This window comes from Cydia strobilella, chromosome 10 (genome assembly GCF_947568885.1).
Source record: "Cydia strobilella chromosome 10, ilCydStro3.1, whole genome shotgun sequence".
NCBI classification, from domain to species: Eukaryota; Metazoa; Arthropoda; class Insecta; order Lepidoptera; family Tortricidae; genus Cydia; species Cydia strobilella.
Window position 1 is genome coordinate 25,314 of NC_086050.1, and position 22,622 is coordinate 47,935.

Consider the following 22,622-nt stretch of genomic DNA (forward strand, 5'->3'; position numbering starts at 1 on the left):
AGGTATGAATATTGACGTTAATGCTTGTTGTTCAGATTTACAGATGGCGCTTCAAAATGGATACAAAAAAGTTCCACGAGAGGGCTCTCTTTCTCCTATATATTATACTACTCTTTGGAAGACAGTCAAACCAAACATCGTCGTAATGTCGGGAAAATACTTGTTTCTATTGTTTATTTATCTGCATTCCTGAACAAAACACTGCATCATGACAAAAACTATCTCTCAGTTTTAGCCGGTTATCGATCACATTCGGCAGTCGCGCCCGAGAATAATAGTGAAATGAAACTTGACGTATCTCCATCCAAAGTATTTGTTGAAATGTGATTGTTGCTGTCGCTTTTGGCTTAGTGCCACGGGATTAATGGGTGTTTTAACTGAAATAGGCGCGATGAGGTGCGTGGTGGTAGTGCTGGTGGTGTGGTGGGGCTGTGCGGCGGGCTGCCCGTCGCTGTGCTCGTGCCGCGGGGCGGCGCGGGCGGACGGCGAGGCGCCGCCGACGCCCGGGGAGCCGCTGCGACTGCGCTGCGGCGGCCCGCCGGCGCTCATCTCCGAGCTCAAGGAGGTCGACTTCACAGACGTCACTGGCTCCGTTGTCAGCTTGTAAGTCACCATTTATCCAATAAAACTTCCAACCAAATCATTCAAATGAGAGCTCTGTTCTATACGTTGGGTATGAAAAACCAAAATAAAATTGTCAGATCTTATCAGTAAATGTTTTAAACAGGTAGGTCTCAAATCAAGTGTATCTATGCTGCATTCATCCAGGTTTCCTTATTTGTTGTTCCCGGTTTGTTGTCCACCAGAGGAGTGTCCAGGTTGAGTGTTTAAAGGCACCCAGACAGTTTTGTAACTAAACAACCAATTTTATTTTTGAATTGTTTCAATGGTTCTTGCGAAAAAACAAGTCTTACAATTACTATGGTTTTTGAAGTAGGTGTTGTGTGTGGCTTGGCTACCACCAGTTGCGCACTGACATAAACGCTAGCATGAACGTAACTTACTTCCTATGCATCTCGCTCATACTGACATCACACATGCTCACACATGCGAGCGAGATGTATAGAAAGTAAATTACGTAGACATTAGCATATATGTCAGTGATGACGCTGTCAGTGACTCATGGTATGGGTATCTGTTGCTTCTTTTCCATTTGGTATTTTATGTTATTTAAAGTTTGAGACATTTGAATGAAAATATTTATGTGACAGATTCAGCATTAAAATGTAAACAATATCTTCAATTTTCAATAAATATTTTGTAGATATTATAAGTAAAATGATGAATTGCAATAGCTATGGTACATGCATATGTGACGCTTAACTTCAAACTCGGGTAAATCCATTCAACCCTGGTAGAAAATGTCTACCCTATTACCTTTTCTTAATACTTGTTAATAAACTCTGGCAACTTGACTCTCCAAATAATGATGTAATGTTTGTGTGTGTGTGTGTTCCAGGAACATGTCGGGCAACGCCATCAGCACTCTGTCGCGAGACCTGCACCTGCCTAATCTACAGAAACTGTAAGTTTATTGTGTTTCTCCAGAGACTGCAGAGCTGGAGGTGGCTGTGTGTCTATTATTTAGGGCAGTGGTTCCCAAAGTTGACTAGACTGACCCAGCTAACAAAAACTGACATTTTTGGGGCCCAACTCTTGACCATTTTAAAAGGGGGCATAAAATATTCAACACTTAGATTTCCTAGAAGTTTCAGGGCCCACTCAATATTTGCTCGCAACCCACCAATGGGTCACGTCACAAACCCATAGTTTGGGAAATGCTGAATTATGGTCTAATACCCTTGCCAAGACAATAGCACAATCATATTAAGTCTCACCTCGAAATCCTTCAAGATATGAAATTTGGTATGTATGTTAATTTTGTTTCGCTATACACAGTATTCACATTAAACCCAGATATTCCGAGAAAAACAGAAAAACCAAAAAAGACATACTTTTCAAGATGGCGTTTGATCCCCGTGGTCCCCGAAGCTCCAATTTTATGACACGCAAACAGGGATCCCTGAAATTGTAGGTGTCAAATTTCATTACTGTCACTATTGTTTAAACCCCATTTAAGACTTAAAATCTGTTTTTGCAGTCACATTTTTAAGTCCTAAACATTTTTCCTCCATTTATTTTAGTAAATTTGTATGGCATAGCACTCGTGTTCTAATTATGGATCTACTGATGTCTATTTTATTGAAATCCACTCAATAGTTAAGGCGCTACAACTAAAAATATGATTTACTATTCGGCGTCCTCTCAAGGCGGCTGTATTGATTTTTCTTTAATAAAACAGGTGTAAACAGGTGGTGAAGGTCAAGAGGAATCTACCGATATGTCATTTTAAAAAACCCGTCCTGTATCCTGAGCTACAGAATGTACTGATTTTCAGTATGTAACCCTACTTTCTGTTTAAGTCGCAGTCGAGTAAAATGTTGATATTGGGGTAGAACGTGTACAAATGTATAGACAAAAGTGAAATTCATATTCCTCCAAGTTTCATATTAAGATAATATCCCCTGAAAGTGTATAAGCGCTAAATCTGGATTCAGCTATTATTTACTATAACAAGATGTATTTTTTCCGCAAAGATATCTAGGACTTTTTCGTGTAGAATTTATTAAGCTTTAATGTTGCCTTACGCCATATTTTCAAAGAGAACGTATATTTAGAGTAAAACGCAAATTTCTCCAGGATGGTACACATTTTCCAAGATGGCTGCGATTCCTCGAGGTCCCCAAATGTCAAATAGTGTGGACATGAAAAAGAGACCTTTAATTAACATACATACCAAATTTCATATCTTTTGGAAGGATTTCGAGGTGAGACTTAATCTTAATACGATTGTGCTACAAGTCAAAGGGCACCTTGTGTTGTTACACACTCATCTCATAGTCATAAATAACAAAAATACAATAACGACTAGATACTAGATGTTAATTAACATCGATTTTTTATTAAAAATTAATAAATAAAAATTAAAAAAAATTATATTTTTGCAATAATTACATGTCTATCTGTAAAATAAAAACAGTTATAAAAAATAGTCAACATCCCTAGTTAACTGTAAATTAACTGTTATTGATTTATTTATCTTTCTCTGTTATGTGTGTCAATAAAATATAAATTCAATTATAATTTTATGTGAACCTCAATAATTTGATTAGAATATGGTGTGTTTATTTGTGCAGAGACCTGAGCCGCAACCAGATCAGCCTGATCGAGTCGGACGCGTTCTACAACATGACGGGCGTGACGCGGCTGGACCTGTCGCACAACCAGATCAGCTCCGTCAGCCGCGAGATGTTCAAGGGGCTCGTCAACCTAGAGCGGCTCTACCTCAACCACAACCTGCTCACCACCCTCAAGTCCGATACCTTCCACCATCTCATCGCCTTCAAGCAGCTGTAACTATTTATTATTGTTCATGTTTAGTGTTCAGTTTACTGAATGCAAAAGTTGTTTCATCAAACTGGTGGCTTTGTGAACTGAACCCTCCGCTCAGCCATTTTGAAAAAAAAATGCAAAAGTAAATCGACAATGAAGTCATTTAATTATTGAACCTGCTCACAAAATTTCACAAACAGTTGTAACGAAATATGGGAGAACGAGCAGACAGTATTTTTGTTCGGGTTCAAACGGGAGACCCTCGTCACACTTCACTCGCTCTTAATTGTGAAATAAAATGTATTCGCGGTCTTTAACAATTTCAAATTAGCAGAAAAAAATTCCAACTTCTCGTTTGTCAGTTAAAAACATTCACAAGGTCAACAATTGAGGCGTTTTTTTCTTATTCTCTCTCTGAATTACTCTACGCTATGAAGTTAGAAGCAATAGTTATTTGTGCGACAAGAGAGGAAAGTCGTTTTTTCTTGCGAGCATTTGCGAGATGTAAAATAACTTCGCTCTCGTGTCGCACATATAATTTTTCACCTCAGGAGGGAGAACATATAAAAGGTTAAAATGTATTTCGAATTACACAGAATAATACAGACAAAAAAAATATAATATATTCACGGCCTTCACTAAATTAAAAAGCTACATCGTTTCACTCCCCGGAGTGAGGAAAGTCGCACTCTCCTCATTCTGGGGAGTGAAGAAAGTAGGCTCGTTCGAGCCGCCGAGGTGAAAATAGAACTGTTTCATTCAGAAAGTCGTTCTGAAGAATTTCTCCAACACATATGTATTTTGGAATCGGTTCTTTATGTTATCAGTTGAATCACTGCACGTATAATTGTCGCACAGAGACATAACGGAGAACCCGCTGGTGTGCGACTGCGCGCTGGTGTGGGTGGGGTCGTGGGCGCGCGACACGGGCGCGCGGCTGGCGGGCGGCCCCTCGTGCGCGGCGCCCCCGGCCCTCGCCGGGCGGCCGGTGCGCAAGCTGCGCATCTTCCTCGACCTGGCGGCGTGCGGCGCGCCCCCGCTCCCGCTCCCGCTCCCGCTCCTGCTCACCAGGCCCGACAGAGACCAGCTGGTGTTCGAGGGCGACGCGCTCGCGTTAACTTGTAGTGCGCCCTTCGCTTCGGCCCTGCATAAGTACGAGCTGAGGTGGCATCATCCGTCGCTGGAGACCTGCGACGTCAACATCACCAGTACGGACGTGCTGGAGGAGGGCGCCGCGGAGACGACCGCCTTCTTCTCGAACGTGACGACCCACCACGCCGGGGAGTGGACGTGCGTGTACGTCGACGACGCTCGGGGACGTCACGACGGGACTATCAGAGTGACGGTGCTGTCGAACGCTACGCGGTACTGCGCCACCGACGTGAGCGTGGACAATAAGGGCTTGTATTCGTGGCCGCAAGTGTTGTTAAACCGTACGGCGGAGGTTCCGTGCCGCTCGGGCGCGGGTGTGGCGACTCGGGTCTGCGGGGCGGAGGGCGTGTGGTCGCCCGCGGACACGTCTCGGTGCGCGTACATCAGTAACGTGACGAAGCTCCTGCAGCAGTTTGCGCTGTTAGACGTGGGGTTGGTGCAGTATTCGGCGGTGAACGCGACGGAGCGCCTGGCGGCGCTGCTCCGCGAGAACACGTACCCGCTGGCGCTGGTGGACGACCCGGACGACGTGATGTTGGTGGCGCGCGCCGTCGACAACTACATGCGCTACGTCGACGACGAGCCCGACCTGGGTATTTCACGTTTCGTTTCATTTCATTCCGTTCCGGTAGATAGCAAGTGGGAGCTGTCGAACTAGAGTGAAGCCAAAGTATGTAAACGGACAGACTCTCACGGATTCGAAACATTTTTATTTTAAGAAATTATTAATCTTCACTGAACTCGTCAACTATCAAACGGGAATGAACATCGCTCGCTATCGCCATGTAATTCAGTAACTGTTTCGTTGGCCTTACTTTTTTAAAGTTATACGCGAGTATCCGTATCATTTTCAAAGCCTCTTTCGATGACAATAAATCTTTCCTCTGTTTTTATTTACTAAGTAGGGTATGGTGTGTTCAGGTTCGGCGCTACTAGATGTGATCAGCGCCGTGATGAACGTGACACCTTCCGTGATGGCCGCCGCTGAGGACAAGCATGGCGCTTGCACGGAGCTCGTGCGTGCCGCGGAACAACTGGCGCCGAGGCACAACAACAAGCAGAAGGTACGTGTGACCAGATGGCCAAGCCGAGCTCTCCCCTCCTGCAGCTCAGCCTTGCCGAGACACAACAACAAGCAGAAGGTACGTGTGACCAGATGGCCAAGCCGAACTCTCCCCTCCTGCAGCTCGGCCTTGCCGAGACACAACAACAAGCAGAAGGTACGTGTGACCAGATGGCCAAGCCGAGCTCTCCCCTCCTGCAGCTCGGCCTTGCCGAGACACAACAACAAGCAGAAGGTACGTGTGACCAGATGGCCAAGCCGAGCTCTCCCCTCTTGCAGCTCGGCCTTGCCGAGACACAACAACAAGCAGAAGGTACGTGTGACCAGATGGCCAAGCCGAGCTCTCCCCTCCTGCAGCTCGGCCTTGCCGAGACACAACAACAAGCAGAAGGTACGTGTGACCAGATGGCCAAGCCGAGCTCTCCCCTCCTGCAGCTCGGCCTTGCCGAGACACAACAACAAGCAGAAGGTACGTGGGACCAGATGGCCAAGCCGAACTCTCCCCTCCTGCAGCTCGGCCTTGCCGAGACACAACAACAAGCAGAAGGTACGTGGGACCAGATGGCCAAGCCGAACTCTCCCCTCCTGCAGCTCAGCCTTTGGCCTCGCACAGAAGAGCGCCACTGTCGGAAGATTTCGGCCTCTTTCACATTTGACCGTTGGTTTATACGAGTATCCAAGCTCTTAGCTTTGTTATCTTCGGCCTCGCACCTCGCACAGAAGCGCGCCGCAATCGGCCCCGGGTCGGTCTTCAGCTCGCCTTCGGTCTGTCCACGACACGTTTCACGTAACCCAATGCGGCCGCGTTCCCGGTACAGCCTACCCACTATTTTATTTTTATTTCAGTGATTCCAATGAGCGTCTCGACTAATAGTTAAACGTAATAAATATAAGAGCTGAGGACAAGCATGGCGCTTGCACGGAGCTCGTGCGTGCCGCGGAACAACTGGCGCCGAGGCACAACAACAAGCAGAAGGTACGTGTGACCAGATGGCCAAGCCGAGCTCTCCCCTCCTGCAGCTCAGCCTTGCCGAGACACAACAACAAGCAGAAGGTACGTGTGACCAGATGGCCAAGCCGAACTCTCCCCTCCTGCAGCTCGGCCTTGCCGAGACACAACAACAAGCAGAAGGTACGTGTGACCAGATGGCCAAGCCGAGCTCTCCCCTCCTGCAGCTCGGCCTTGCCGAGACACAACAACAAGCAGAAGGTACGTGTGACCAGATGGCCAAGCCGAGCTCTCCCCTCTTGCAGCTCGGCCTTGCCGAGACACAACAACAAGCAGAAGGTACGTGGGACCAGATGGCCAAGCCGAACTCTCCCCTCCTGCAGCTCGGCCTTGCCGAGACACAACAACAAGCAGAAGGTACGTGTGACCAGATGGCCAAGCCGAGCTCTCCCCTCCTGCAGCTCGGCCTTGCCGAGACACAACAACAAGCAGAAGGTACGTGTGACCAGATGGCCAAGCCGAGCTCTCCCCTCCTGCAGCTCGGCCTTGCCGAGACACAACAACAAGCAGAAGGTACGTGTGACCAGATGGCCAAGCCGAGCTCTCCCCTCCTGCAGCTCGGCCTTGCCGAGACACAACAACAAGCAGAAGGTACGTGGGACCAGATGGCCAAGCCGAACTCTCCCCTCCTGCAGCTCGGCCTTGCCGAGACACAACAACAAGCAGAAGGTACGTGGGACCAGATGGCCAAGCCGAACTCTCCCCTCCTGCAGCTCAGCCTTTGGCCTCGCACAGAAGAGCGCCACTGTCGGAAGATTTCGGCCTCTTTCACATTTGACCGTTGGTTTATACGAGTATCCAAGCTCTTAGCTTTGTTATCTTCGGCCTCGCACCTCGCACAGAAGCGCGCCGCAATCGGCCCCGGGTCGGTCTTCAGCTCGCCTTCGGTCTGTCCACGACACGTTTCACGTAACCCAATGCGGCCGCGTTCCCGGTACAGCCTACCCACTATTTTATTTTTATTTCAGTGATTCCAATGAGCGTCTCGACTAATAGTTAAACGTAATAAATATAAGAGCCTCGGTAGAGAGTATCATTTCGTTCCATTTGGAGTTGAAACTCTAGGTGCATGGGGTCCCAGCGCGCATAAGTTGTTTGCAGAAATCGCGAAGCGTCTGGTTGACGTAACTGGTGACCGAAGAGCTGGCGGCTTTCTCTCACAACGTATCAGCATTGCGATACAGCGGGGAAATGCCGCCAGCATCCTTGGTACAATGCCTCAAGGGCCTATTTTAGATTTAAGCTAGTTATTAATTTCGTTTACGTAGTACCACTGTATATATTAAATTTAAATTAAATTAAAAATTAAAAAGCTTTTATTTCGGATTAATTACATCCATAGAATTACATATTATTAAAATTAAAACAATTAAATTAATGTTAAACTTAAAACTAACTTAAACTAAACATATTAAAAAAAAATAAAAAATTACTTTTTAAAATCTGCACGTGGCGCGTGCGATTTCGCCCAGTGGCCAAATATCGGGCTGTCATATGCCCCTGCGACCGCACTCAGGAGCCCGTTGGTGCTGCCGCGCGCGCGGCGCATCAGGGACGCGACGCGTTTGCGCATAATGGCATGGAAATCATCCGTGTGTGCCTCCGCGAACATCCCAGAAGCACTGCAGTACCGCGGCAGCCCCATCAGCATCCTGAACGCGTTATTGTAGAGGACGCGCAGCGCACTATAAGCTTTCTTCGTGCAGTTGATCCACAGGCTGCAAGTGTAAAAAGTTTGGCAATATTATCTGAACAAGGTTAACTTAACACTTGTTGTGCATTTTGCAAACCTGCGGATCAACATGTTGCTTCTCACTGATAGTGCCCTGCGCTCCCTCTCCACGTCCACGTCATCATTTTGAGACGCAGTGACCCAATGCCCCAGGTACTTAAACTGTGTTACTAATTTCAACTGAACGCCCCCTAACATGACTGGTGGTACTATGTTGTATGTTTTTGTGCCGGCTTTGAATATCAGTAACTCAGTCTTATTAGAATTGTACCTGAGGCCGTGTGCCTCTGCGTATCTTTCACATATGGCCAGTAGCTTATTAAGTGCGCAAATCGAAGGGCTAAGTACCACCATATCATCAGCGTAGCTGATGTTATTGAAGCACCGCCCTCCGACTGAACAACCCGCTCGAGTGCCGCTAAGCTCCTCTATCTGGTGATCCATATAAAGGCAGAATAGCCTTGGTGAGGTTAGGCCTCCCTGTCTCACCCCGCACTGCAATTTTTAGGAGTCCGACAGTGAACCCGCCCATCTTATCCTGTTACTCTGATTGCTGTACCAATATTTAAACAGCTCAACCAGCTCTCCAGGTACCGCAGCCTGGCTTAGCTTTTTCCATAGGAGATCGTAGGACACCAGGTCGAAAGCCTTGGATAAGTCCAAGAAGCATGCGTAAACTGGTGTTCTACGATCTGTGTAATATCGGACAGTATGCTTGAGGCACAGAACCGCAGCCTCGGTTGATAGACCTGACCTAAACCCAAACTGGGACTCGTGGAGCGGCACGATCTTCTGCAGCGCCTTGTCAAGCATACTGTCCAACACTTTACTTGCTATGGTGGCCAATGAGATGGGTCTGTAGTTACTTATATCTGACGCATCGCCTGTACGGTTTTTAGGTACAGGTACTACAACAGTTTTAATCATCGCGTCAGGTAAGTAACTATGACTAATGCATAGAGTGAAGAGCATGGCAAGTACCCTAGGCAAATGATCCCCGGCATACTGGAGATGTTCTATGCTAAGGGAATCATGCCCAGGTGACTTTCCGCGGGTCATGCCCTTCACTGCTGCTTTCACATCACCGGCTGCAAACCTTATAGGCGTTCTAGAGCCAAGCTGCACCGACATGGGCGGATCCCTTGACGGGCCCAGCGGTGACTCGACTTTGAAATGGGCTTTGAACAGTTCCGCTATCTTTTCCGGATTACTTTCACCCATCACATTCACGGGAAGGCTCGACCTAGGACCCATCCTACTCGTCTGTTTCCAGAAACTGCTAAAATTCTTGTCAGTATGATGTCTCGCAAGAATGTCTGCTTTAATCCGGTCCTCATTGTCCTGACACCATTTTAATTTCTGTTTAAACTTTTTCCTCGTGTCTACCATGATGTCAAAACAGCGCCCCGACCTAGGTTTGCCATGCAGAACCCAAGTCTGAAAACTACGTCGAGCCTCCGCATGAAGTGGTTTCACATGCTTGTTCCACCCGACCACTTGTTTCTTTCTCCAGACCTTCGCCTTTGTACTCTCACAGCTCACAGATGCGGCATATTGTAAAGCATCTATTAGACTAGCGTGTAAGTCATCAATAACTCGCCTATGTTCTGTGTTAGTACAAAGTCGATCACAGCATTCTCTTAGCTCATGGGGAAAATCAATGCATCTTAATACCCTATTACAGTGTTCCTGATACATAGCAATTTGACATGACTTTCTTTCACCCCATACAATCTTGTTCGGTTCCCTTATTTCGTTTGCTGACTTAACTCTTAATACACTAAAATCACAGACTATTTCAAGAGGTAAATGATCTGACCAGAAGACATTATATTGTATCGTAATGTTCACTATCATTTGCCATGCCGCTTCAGATACAATACAATGATCCAGCCAGCTCGTTGTACCATGTGCATCACTCACGTATGTATATGAGTTCGAGTCCTGTCCCAGCATCTCAATGTCCGCACAACGCCAGGCTTGGTCATCACAAAAACACTTAAGTTCGTTACCAAATCCATTACCGGGATGCGCATTAAAGTCACCAATTACTAGCACTGAGTCCACCTTGCACTCCTCCACAACGGCAGCAATCTCGCCCATACACTCCGTAAACTCCGCAACGTTCTCCGCACAGTCTGTAGGCATGTAAACAGAGAATAACACTAGCGAACGCCCAGCCGATTGTATTCTAATAGCCGTTATACGCGCACTATTGCACTTCACAACCGATACCGCGTCAAACACATTTTTCCTCCACAGGATACCGACCCCGCCATAAGGCCGCCCCCGCAAGAGGCCAGCCTCACTGTCAATCGCAGATTTCCCTGTGAATTCGAAGTTCGAGTCGATGCTGCCCAAAAAACCTATATTTTCCCGCTGCAGCCAGGTTTCTTGTAGCATAACAATGTCAGCTGATTGACATAACTGTCTTACACACTCTACTGAACGTGCGATCGATTTACAATTAAAACTTATTATTCTTATCTGAGAATTTTTAGCCATATTGTGTCTATTTCTTATATAGGTAATTGAGTCTTGTCAGCTGATCGAACCGTTGCTATTTTCTTATCATCATACACCTGCCTATTGAAGTAAACAAACTTACGGCATCTAACGCCCGCTGGCCATAAATCATCTACAAGGAACAAAGACAACTTGGTGTGTGGTACAAATATTTTAAATGCACTATAGCGATTGTGTCTTTGTATATTTATTTTCTTGACTGTTACGCTAACCTGTGTCTTTTGCATAATATAACTGGATATGTCGCTTTCACTAACTTCACTGTCTACGCTGTACACAAAAAGAGGCGTTTGTATATCCGCGGCTCTAAATTTCGCATCCGATGCAGTGATATTAGCTTTTCCCTCAATACCAATGAACCTCTTCTTTCTCTTTCTCTCCCGAACAGTTTTCCATTCAGACTGGTCCATTTCATTTCTACCACTCATCTCGTCACTTTCTCGAACGCACTCAGTTTGTCGCTTGGACCACACGTCAAACTTGCTGCTACGGGGGCTGCGTTCGACATTCTCCGTCTCAGTCACTCGCGCCAGTACATGTGATGCGCCCGCGCTCGTCTCGCGTTCAGGTGATTGTTGCTGCGCGTGCGCCTGACGCACAGGTGATACCGGAGGCGGCGAGTGTGACAAGGACGGAAGGTTTCGACTGTCATCTTGCGCGCTCTGATTAGCCGTTGCCTGGGGACTGCGATTTGAATGCCCGTTAATTGCATCTTTTGAAATGTGAGGTAGACCTGCCGGTCCACTATCATAACAATTACTTTTTAGCCTACCTCCGCTTCCTCTTTTCTTATTTACGTTCAAATCACAATAATTGTAATTTATAGCAGACGATTGCTTCAAGTCTTCAAGCTCATTTTTTATTTCGGTCAGTTGAAGTTCTGTAGCATAACTGTTTTTTATTTTATCAATCTCATTTCGCATAATTACTAATTCTTTTAGCGTCCTAGTTATGTCAACATAGTCGAATGTAACAGGCGGGAGCAAATGTAACTCCTTAGCAACAAAAATTGGCATCAATTCAGCTTGGGTCTGTTTAAAAATCGATACCAATTAATATTCAAAATAGTTAAACTAGTTAGTCTCGTTTTAATAATATTGTCTGTATAGGTCGTCAGAGTGACGACAGTAATGTTTTAGTGCACTCGTATATTTTTGCAGAGCAACCTGGCGGTAGAGAGCTTCCCCGTGCGCTTGGGGTTCGGCGGCGCGACGTGCGCGTGGTACAGCGCGGGGGCGGGGGCGGGGGCGGGCTCCACACCGCGCCTGCACTGCACCACCACCAACCGCACCGTCGCCAGGATGCTCACCTTCCACGACGCGCTCATCCACGCTAGCGTTCAGGTAGGAATCAGGTGGCAGACCTTTGTATGAGCGAGGCTCCGGACGACTCCCTCGCTTACCGTCTTCTACGTCCGCCGTCGCCATTTCTATTTGGGGTTGTGTCAAGTCGAAATTTGATTACAATGATTACCTATACGCACCTATACATGCATACTGCATACCTATGGTACCTATGGTGAACCGGCCCGCTGCTGTGCTTTTAGTTGCAAATTGCAACTAAAAGCACAGCAGCGGGCCGGTTCACCGTTGCAATGAATAGTCATAAGCGTATGGACCTGTTTTAATTGCTTCTAACACCTTCACTCCAAAATGGACCTAAACCACTAGAACAGGTTTACTCGGTAGGTATGCACGGTTTCATCAACTTTAACATTGTATATATTATTTGGTGTGGATTTGGACAGTCCAGCGCTTGGACCTCTTGGTTTTTTTGATCTATTCGAACTAAATAGTTCTATATGTGTCCGTTTTACTTCAGATCCCCGCGTCGCTGCAGTTCGCGCTTGCGCGCGGCTCGGCGCCGTCGCTGGTGGTGTCCGTGTTCCTCGACGCGGCACTCTTCCCGCTCCTACCCGGGGACGAGCCCAGCGACGAACACAGGGCCAAGGACTACTACGGCCGCAGCACCAAGCGCCAGGACATGAACATGGAGATCACCTCGCCCGTCGTGTCCGTGCAGCTGCGTGAGTACTGTCCTCCCCCCCACCCCTCCCCCCACCAGGACCAGCCCAGCGACAAACACAGGGCCACGGACTACTACGGCCGCAGCACCAAGCGCTAGGACATGAACATAGAGATCACCTCGCCCGTTGTGTCCGTGCAACTGTCTACTGTCTGGCCACTATTTGTCTCACTCAGTGAGCAAAATGCAATTATTTGTAGTATACATGTAACGGTTAATGAATGGTTCATTTACAGGGAACGGAAGCTTATCGACCTCTCTGATCGAGCCGGTCATCTTCACGTTGCGCGCGGCGGGCTGCGGGGCAGCCGCCAGGTGCGCCGTGTGGGACCCCTCCACCAAGAGATGGCAGCACAACTCCACCGGTGAGTCAGGTCCTCTAACATGTAGGGAGAGCCGGTCACCGCGGCGGCCAGGTGCGCCGTGTGGGACCCCTCCACCAAGAGATGGCAGCACAACTCCACCGGTGAGTCAGGTCCTCTAACATGTAGGGAGAGCCGGTCACCGCGGCGGCCAGGTGCGCCGTGTGGGACCCCTCCACCAAGAGATGGCAGCACAACTCCACCGGTGAGTCAGGTCCTCTAACATGTAGGGAGAGCCGGTCACCGCGGCGGCCAGGTGCGCCGTGTGGGACCCCTCCACCAAGAGATGGCAGCACAACTCCACCGGTGAGTCAGGTCCTCTAACATGTTGGGAGAGCCGGTCACCGCGGCGGCCAGGTGCGCCGTGTGGGACCCCTCCACCAAGAGATGGCAGCACAACTCCACCGGTGAGTCAGGTCCTCTAACATGTAGGGAGAGCCGGTCACCGCGGCGGCCAGGTGCGCCGTGTGGGACCCCTCCACCAAGAGATGGCAGCACAACTCCACCGGTGAGTCAGGTCCTCTAACATGTAGGGAGAGCCGGTCACCGCGGCGGCCAGGTGCGCCGTGTGGGACCCCTCCACCAAGAGATGGCAGCACAACTCCACCGGTGAGTCAGGTCCTCTAACATGTAGGGAGAGCCGGTCACCGCGGCGGCCAGGTGCGCCGTGTGGGACCCCTCCACCAAGAGATGGCAGCACAACTCCACCGGTGAGTCAGGTCCTCTAACATGTAGGGAGAGCCGGTCACCGCGGAGGCCAGGTGCGCCGTGTGGGACCCCTCCACCAAGAGATGGCAGCACAACTCCACCGGTGAGTCAGGTCCTCTAACATGTAGGGAGAGCCGGTCACCGCGGCGGCCAGGTGCGCCGTGTGGGACCCCTCGACCAAGAGATGGCAGCACAACTCCACCGGTGAGTCAGGTCCTCTAACATGTAGGGAGAGCCGGTCACCGCGGCGGCCAGGTGCGCCGTGTGGGACCCCTCCACCAAGAGATGGCAGCACAACTCCACCGGTGAGTCAGGTCCTCTAACATGTAGGGAGAGCCGGTCACCGCGGCGGCCAGATGCGCCGTGTGGGACCCCTCCACCAAGAGATGGCAGCACAACTCCACCGGTGAGTCAGGTCCTCTAACATGTAGGGAGAGCCGGTCACCGCGGCGGCCAGGTGCGCCGTGTGGGACCCCTCCACCAAGAGATGGCAGCACAACTCCACCGGTGAGTCAGGTCCTCTAACATGTAGGGAGAGCCGGTCACCGCGGCGGCCAGGTGCGCCATGTGGGACCCCTCCACCAAGAGATGGCAGCACAACTCCACCGGTGAGTCAGGTCCTCTAACATGTAGGGAGAGCCGGTCACCGCGGCGGCCAGGTGCGCCGTGTGGGACCCCTCCACCAAGAGATGGCAGCACAACTCCACCGGTGAGTCAGGTCCTCTAACATGTAGGGAGAGCCGGTCACCGCGGCGGCCAGATGCGCCGTGTGGGACCCCTCCACCAAGAGATGGCAGCACAACTCCACCGGTGAGTCAGGTCCTCTAACATGTAGGGAGAGCCGGTCACCGCGGCGGCCAGGTGCGCCGTGTGGGACCCCTCCACCAAGAGATGGTAGCACAACTCCACCGGTGAGTCAGGTCCTCTAACATGTAGGGAGAGCCGGTCACCGCGGCGGCCAGGTGCGCCATGTGGGACCCCTCCACCAAGAGATGGCAGCACAACTCCACCGGTGAGTCAGGTCCTCTAACATGTAGGGAGAGCCGGTCACCGCGGCGGCCAGGTGCGCCGTGTGGGACCCCTCCACCAAGAGATGGCAGCACAACTCCACCGGTGAGTCAGGTCCTCTAACATGTAGGGAGAGCCGGTCACCGCGGCGGCCAGATGCGCCGTGTGGGACCCCTCCACCAAGAGATGGCAGCACAACTCCACCGGTGAGTCAGGTCCTCTAACATGTAGGGAGAGCCGGTCACCGCGGCGGCCAGGTGCGCCGTGTGGGACCCCTCCACCAAGAGATGGCAGCACAACTCCACCGGTGAGTCAGGTCCTCTAACATGTAGGGAGAGCCGGTCACCGCGGCGGCCAGGTGCGCCGTGTGGGACCCCTCCACCAAGAGATGGCAGCACAACTCCACCGGTGAGTCAGGTCCTCTAACATGTAGGGAGAGCCGGTCACCGCGGCCGCCAGGTGCGCCGTGTGGGACCCCTCCACCAAGAGATGGCAGCACAACTCCACCGGTGAGTCAGGTCCTCTAACATGTAGGGAGAGCCGGTCACCGCGGCGGCCAGGTGCGCCGTGTGGGACCCCTCCACCAAGAGATGGCAGCACAACTCCACCGGTGAGTCAGGTCCTCTAACATGTAGGGAGAGCCGGTCACCGCGGCGGCCAGGTGCGCCGTGTGGGACCCCTCCACCAAGAGATGGCAGCACAACTCCACCGGTGAGTCAGGTCCTCTAACATGTAGGGAGAGCCGGTCACCGCGGCGGCCAGGTGCGCCGTGTGGGACCCCTCCACCAAGAGATGGCAGCACAACTCCACCGGTGAGTCAGGTCCTCTAACATGTAGGGAGAGCCGGTCACCGCGGCGGCCAGGTGCGCCGTGTGGGACCCCTCCACCAAGAGATGGCAGCACAACTCCACCGGTGAGTCAGGTCCTCTAACATGTAGGGAGAGCCGGTCACCGCGGCCGCCAGGTGCGCCGTGTGGGACCCCTCCACCAAGAGATGGCAGCACAACTCCACCGGTGAGTCAGGTCCTCTAACATGTAGGGAGAGCCGGTCACCGCGGCGGCCAGGTGCGCCGTGTGGGACCCCTCCACCAAGAGATGGCAGCACAACTCCACCGGTGAGTCAGGTCCTCTAACATGTAGGGAGAGCCGGTCACCGCGGCGGCCAGGTGCGCCGTGTGGGACCCCTCCACCAAGAGATGGCAGCACAACTCCACCGGTGAGTCAGGTCCTCTAACATGTAGGGAGAGCCGGTCACCGCGGCGGCCAGGTGCGCCGTGTGGGACCCCTCCACCAAGAGATGGCAGCACAACTCCACCGGTGAGTCAGGTCCTCTAACATGTAGGGAGAGCCGGTCACCGCGGCGGCCAGGTGCGCCGTGTGGGACCCCTCCACCAAGAGATGGCAGCACAACTCCACCGGTGAGTCAGGTCCTCTAACATGTAGGGAGAGCCGGTCACCGCGGCGGCCAGGTGCGCCGTGTGGGACCCCTCCACCAAGAGATGGCAGCACAACTCCACCGGTGAGTCAGGTCCTCTAACATGTAGGGAGAGCCGATCGAGCCGGTCACCGCGGCGACACTCTGACGTCAGGTCGACATGACCGAGAGTCCAGTTCCCCTAGTCGGAGGCGTTATATCGCATCCATCTTTCGACAAAGATTTAGTACCCGATTTGTACCTTTCATAATTATTCTTATTTTATTATGACTTACCATAAAAATAACAAATATATAACACACTATAACAGTTTTTGACGACTCATATCAAGCGGACGGGTAGAAAGGACAACGCTTTACAACTCCAAACGAGGCTAAGGGTCACCGAACCCCTTTTTTATTACCTCTCCTCTCTAGTATCTCTTTTCGTTTATCTACTAACGATTCCGAGTCACGATCCCACGACCGATCGGATAGGTAAGCGAATGATAATAACTCGTAAGTATTGTAATACCGCAGAGTGCTCGGTGCTGCACGTGTCGGGGTGCACTTGGGTGGTGTCGCTGCCGGCGCCGGGCGTGGTGGCGCTGCTGGCGCGCGCCGAGCGCGGGTACTACGGCGCGCGCACGCACGGCGCACGGTTCAAGGTGTCGCACCCCGCCGTGTACGTGGGCTCGCTCGTGCTCGAGGGCTGTCTGGCCGCCGTGGCCACCACCTACCTCGCCGCCTTCCCCGACCTGCTCATGCCGCGCCGCGCCAAGCACGCGCTCCTCAACACCTGGCTCGCGCAGGGCGCGCTCTGCTTCCTCTACACGCTCGGCATCTACCAGACCGAGGACGTCCGGCTCTGTCGCGCGCTCGGCCTGCTCATCCACTACCTGTGTCTGTGCTGCCTGCTGTGGATGTGCGTGTCGGCGCACGTGATGTACAAGTGGGTGACGCGCCGCGACCGGCCGCCGCCGGACGAGCCGCCGGACGCGCCGCGCCGGAAGCCGGTGCTCGGCCTGTACCTGGCCGGCTGGGGCATCGCGCTGATCGTGTGCGGGATATCCGGCGCGGTCGACCTGAAGGACTACGCCGGGTACGCGCAGTGTTTCCTGAGCACGGCGGCCGCTCTGACCGCCCTGCTCGTCCCGGGAGGTATCCTCCTCCTGTTCCTGAGCGCGCTGTTCCTGCTGATCAGGTGTACCGTTCGGGACGTAAACGTTCAGTTGTCCGAGGGCACGCAGGCGACGGAGCACGTGGATTTAGAGTCGTGGGACCCGCACCCGGAGGCGGAGCGAAGGAGTATAAAGTCTGGGGCGGAATCCGAGACGGAGGACGCGGAGCACGCTCCCATAGTACAATTACGCGCCCAGGCTATAGTCCTCGGGCTGCATTTGGCCGCCTGGGGTAGCGGAGCCGTCGCCGTATACCGACCTTTACCCGCCTACCTTCCGTATCAGGAAGACATTTGCAGCATAGTGTACGCCATCTGTGCGACGGTGTTGGGCACCTTTACGTTGTTCTTCTACGGCATCGCCCGGAGCGACGTGCGCGCGCAGTGGTCCACGATGCACTGCTACTTGCGGAAGAGCAAACGGTGCTGCAGAAACCGGAGCGTGTTCGACTCCAATCGGCAGAACTTGCCGCCGAGCGCGCCGCCCGTCCCTCTGACGATCCCCAACGACAACCGGTCGAGATCCGGCAGCAGGAGTTCCAACAGGACCGACTCCAAGACTAATAACAGCGCCATTTATAGAGCGGGCGCCGAGCTCAACGGCCAGACTCTGCAGAGGGACGCGTTAAAAAACACGAACGGAAAATCCCCAAACATTAATTTGGTCGTGCTGCATCGGCAACAGTACCGCTCCGACAACTCGACGCTCGCGCGCCCCGACACGGCCGGCGTCGGCCCCGAGGCCTTCTACAACCCCAACCAGATGAACGTCGCCAAGAAGTTCTTCAAGAAGCAGCGGCAGAACGTGAAGCGAAACTGCCTCTCGTTGCCGACGAGACGAGATTTTGACAACGATTCTCACGTCTCCCTCCCGCTACCCGCGAGGGAGGCCTACGGCGTCGCCGGCATCATCAACTCGGGCTCCAAAATCAACAACACCAACATACACGTCGAGCGACCGAACGGGATAAAGGAGCCGCGGCGCGCCAACAACCCGAACCTGCTCGACGAGGAGGCCGACTACAAGAGCTACTCCACCGACCGCAAGTCGCGGGCCGACACCGACAAGGTCATGAACATCTACACGAACGTGCCCGAGACGCGCGTGCCCACGCACACGCACCACGCGGTCGGCAGGGAGCCGGACACGCGCACGCGCACGCGCACGGTCTCGCAACAGTGCAGCCTCGAGTACAGCTCGGCGAGCGAGCTGGCGCCGCACTCCGCCTCCGAGCACACGCTCGACACCTGCACGCCCACCGAGCTCACGGAGCCGCCCGAGCCCAGCGTCGCAGCCGACACCACCGACACCGACTCCTTCGGTCTCTACGTCGACTACCGCCGCGCCGACCCCGAGCCCGTCGACAAGGCCCTCCGCGACATCTCCGAGGAGTGCACCGTGAACGGCACGCGCGACGAGGGCGAGTCGGACGACCGCCTCCCGCACCCCGAGGCCCCCAAGGAGTTCAAGACGTACGACTTCGAGACGTGCAGCACGAACGCGAGCTCGCACGGCGAGAACGAGAGCGACATCTACTGCCCCAACTACCAGGTGTCGGAGGTGAGCATCCGCAGCCACGGGCTGTACGCGCCCTCGCCCTCCTCCATGTGCCCCGGCGCCGGCGACGTCAGCTTCAGCGCCGAGGACGTCTCCCGCGCCGAGAGCCAGTACGTCAACTTCGACCCCGGCTGGCGGAACGAGGGGGAGGGGGGAACTGAAGTGGAAGCCTCGAGCTGTCCGGAAGTGGGAAGGGAGAGCCCCGCTTCGTTCGTGAGCGATTTAGACGAGTTGTACACGCAGATAACGGCGAGGAGAGACGGCGTGGCGCCGGACGCGCTGGACGTGACGGCGCACAGCGACGTGACGCTGCGGCCGGACAGCGACTCCGTGTCGGTGAGCGACGCCGACTCCACCGCGCGCACCGGCACCGGCACCGGCACCGGCACGCTCAAGGGCACGCTGGTGTGATGGCTCTCGACGTTCAAGGGACCGGTGTCACCGGTGGACGAGGTGGCCGGAGGCGACTCCGTGTCGGTGAGCGACGCCGACTCCACCGCGCGCACCGGCACCGGCACCGGCACCGGCACGCTCAAGGGCACGCTGGTGTGATGGCTCTCGACGTTCAAGGGACCGGTGTCACCGGTGGACGAGGTGGCCGGAGGCGACTCCGTGTCGGTGAGCGACGCCGACTCCACCGCGCGCACCGGCACCGGCACCGGCACCGGCACCGGCACCGGCACGCTAAAGGGCACGCTGGTGTGATGGCTCTCGACGTTCAAGGGACCGGTGTCACCGGTGGACGAGGTGGCCGGAGGCGACTCCGTGTCGGTGAGCGACGCCGACTCCACCGCGCGCACCGGCACCGGCACCGGCACCGGCACCGGCACCGGCACGCTAAAGGGCACGCTGGTGTGATGGCTCTCGACGTTCAAGGGACCGGTGTCACCGGTGGACGAGGTGGCCGGAGGCGACTCCGTGTCGGTGAGCGACGCCGACTCCACCGCGCGCACCGGCACCGGCACCGGCACCGGCACCGGCACCGGCACGCTAAAGGGCACGCTGGTGTGATGGCTCTCGACGTTCAAGGGACCGGTGTCACCGGTGGACGAGGTGGCCGGAGGCGACTCCGTGTCGGTGAGCGACGCCGACTCCACCGCGCGCACCGGCACCGGCACCGGCACGCTCAAGGGCACGCTGGTGTGATGGCTCTCGACGTTCAAGGGACCGGTGTCACCGGTGGACGAGGTGGCCGGAGGTGACTCCGTGTCGGTGAGCGACGCCGACTCCACCGCGCGCACCGGCACCGGCACCGGCACGCTCAAGGGCACGCTGGTGTGATGGCTCTCGACGTTCAAGGGACCGGTGTCACCGGTGGACGAGGTGGCCGGAGGCTGATTTTGTATCTGTCGCCCGCGGGCTTCTAAACTCTTAAATCCTCATTCGTTATACCGTGGCACTATTTTTAACGTATGAGGAATACGCACGATATCATTGTCGATGAACGACGAATTCGCGTATTTGACCCTGGAGAGTAGCCGAACGAATAATAGATTTTCTTACCGACGCAATGTTTTAATTGTTCTAATAAGTAATTTTTGTAATGTGCTATTTTATTTTATTTGTCTAAAAGAGTAGGAAATGTCGTAGGAAATATGACAAACGCGGACTGAAAATAAATTTTATTTAATCGACGATTCGACCTTCAGGGCTGACTGACATGAGTGACATGATACCAATACCAGATACCTACAGAATTATCGTGTCTACGATCTACATAATACATATTAGAAAATCTTGATCAAACACTGAAAATATGACGGTGAGGTCGGGAGTGATGAATTAACTTATCTACTAGTACGAGTATGCAAAAAGAGCTAACTTAAATAGTGCCATTAATGTAAGATTGTATAATGTTAAGCTAAGTTGTACATTTGTAATTGTAAATTAATTTATTGCTAATATTACTAGCGAGTGTCACGACATGCAATCCGTGAGTGAGGAACCCTGCACTTGTTTGTATCCAAAATAAATTAAGTACCAACGATATTAGAGTATAGATGTCGCTACACTACCTATAAATATAGGTAGTGTAGCGACATCTTTGTTAAATAACAAACAAGAATCTCGTTCCACTCGGGGGCATGTCGCGACAGAGCCCACACTACGACGTTGACGATGTTTTTTACTATGCGTATTATATGTGCCAAATGACGTATTGAAATGTTAACCTAACCTAATTCTAAAGAGCGAATCTTCCATATCTAATGATGATGATGATTAGGCAGCGAGGACAGCGGCACTTCTCGCCGCGGACTGCCGCATGTTGCCGCATGTTACCGCATGTTGCCGCATGTTACCGCATGTTACCGCATGTTACCGACGCGACGCGACGCTCGGCCGCGAGTAAGTGGGTTTACATACCCAGTAGGTTTTATACCTACGCGTTGTGATGAAAATAATTCAACAGGCCGGAGATTTTTGGTCCTAAGGTGTCTTTTGGTTGTTTCAGAGATAAAAGTATTATTTTTTAAACAGCTTGGGTACTGTGACAGATGTCATCTTCATACAATTTATAACCTTAAAACGCAAAATCTTGCAAAATTGTATTGATGTCAACGTATCCAAGCTGTTTAAAAAACACTAAGTAGTCACATGGAAAGATCTTTTAAAAAAAATACAATTTTCAAAGAACCAAGGCCATTGCTTAGCGGCTGCTTTTGCTTTAGTGATTGTTTGTGGCTTGTCGTTGTCGTTATACAAACAACCGCTTGCTTCTGTCCTGTCGGAGCCGGGCTCGAACGTTCCGCTACAACTATCGTGTAAACATATAAATTGGACTGAATCTGTATCCCGCCTTACTTCTCTCTAGTCTACCTATTGGCATTTTTATACAAATATGTAGCGATATACCTACCTACACGAAACTTGTAAAAGATTAGCTTGGATATTGTCTCACGATAATCGTTACACTTCGTAAACGTAAGAAAGTTAGTGGAAGTATTGTGCAGCTGAAGTGTGCCTCAAATCGATGTTGTACTTAGCTTTAGGTAGGGTCTAACATTATGTTGACGTTTAATTGCAGCCAGCGAGATAAACGTCGCTTCAAGGAGTTCTTACGTGGTGAATAAAACGGCTTTTGGCGCCTCTTACTAGAAAAGCTTTTTTACAAGGAATTTGTCAGATACGAGTTGTGTAATTTTTGTAATTGAAAAGTAGAAAGGCGGCACTGGTATCGAATGCATTTGTCCCTTGTAGCTTCTATAATGCTATTGCCTCGAAAGTTTTTACTCGAATCTACCGCCCTACCGGTGCCGCTTCGCATTCAGTATTGTTTAAGTAAGTATACATTACAAGATCTCGTCTTTGCGAGTGTGTTATAAGGTCGTGCATGCCGTGGTATATGTCGCTGGCTGCGTCTTGTAGAGGTTTAACAGGTCGAACTCTGTCGGCGCGCGAGGCCGACGGTTGTGAACTTGTGATTGTTTTACACATATTGCCGATAGACACATTTACTTGCCGTAATAAATAATGCCTACAGTTATTGTATAGA

General features: G+C 52.2%; 1 protein-coding gene across 1 annotated transcript; it reads left to right on the forward strand.

Moving 5' to 3' along the window:
- The first annotated feature begins 125 nt into the window (after positions 1-125).
- LOC134744813 (adhesion G protein-coupled receptor A3) lies at positions 126-21,131 on the forward strand. The gene is made up of 9 exons (XM_063678721.1): positions 126-603; positions 1,460-1,525; positions 3,198-3,413; positions 4,252-5,138; positions 5,467-5,609; positions 12,036-12,218; positions 12,697-12,901; positions 13,137-13,265; positions 16,932-21,131. The coding sequence occupies exons 1-9, from the start codon at positions 365-367 to the stop codon at positions 19,538-19,540; spliced, it is 4,677 nt and encodes a 1,558-aa protein (XP_063534791.1). The 5' UTR covers positions 126-364; the 3' UTR covers positions 19,541-21,131.
- Positions 21,132-22,622: the final 1,491 nt, after the last annotated feature.

Excerpts from the sequence above, each read along its gene's own strand:
- LOC134744813 (XM_063678721.1), top strand. The coding sequence starts at position 365 with ATGGGTGTTTTAACTGAAATAGGCGCGATGAGGTGCGTGGTGGTAGTG. Across the intron at positions 604-1,459 it reads ACTGGCTCCGTTGTCAGCTT|GAACATGTCGGGCAACGCCA; the intron begins GTAAGTCACCAT and ends TGTGTGTTCCAG. Across the intron at positions 12,219-12,696 it reads TCATCCACGCTAGCGTTCAG|ATCCCCGCGTCGCTGCAGTT; the intron begins GTAGGAATCAGG and ends GTTTTACTTCAG.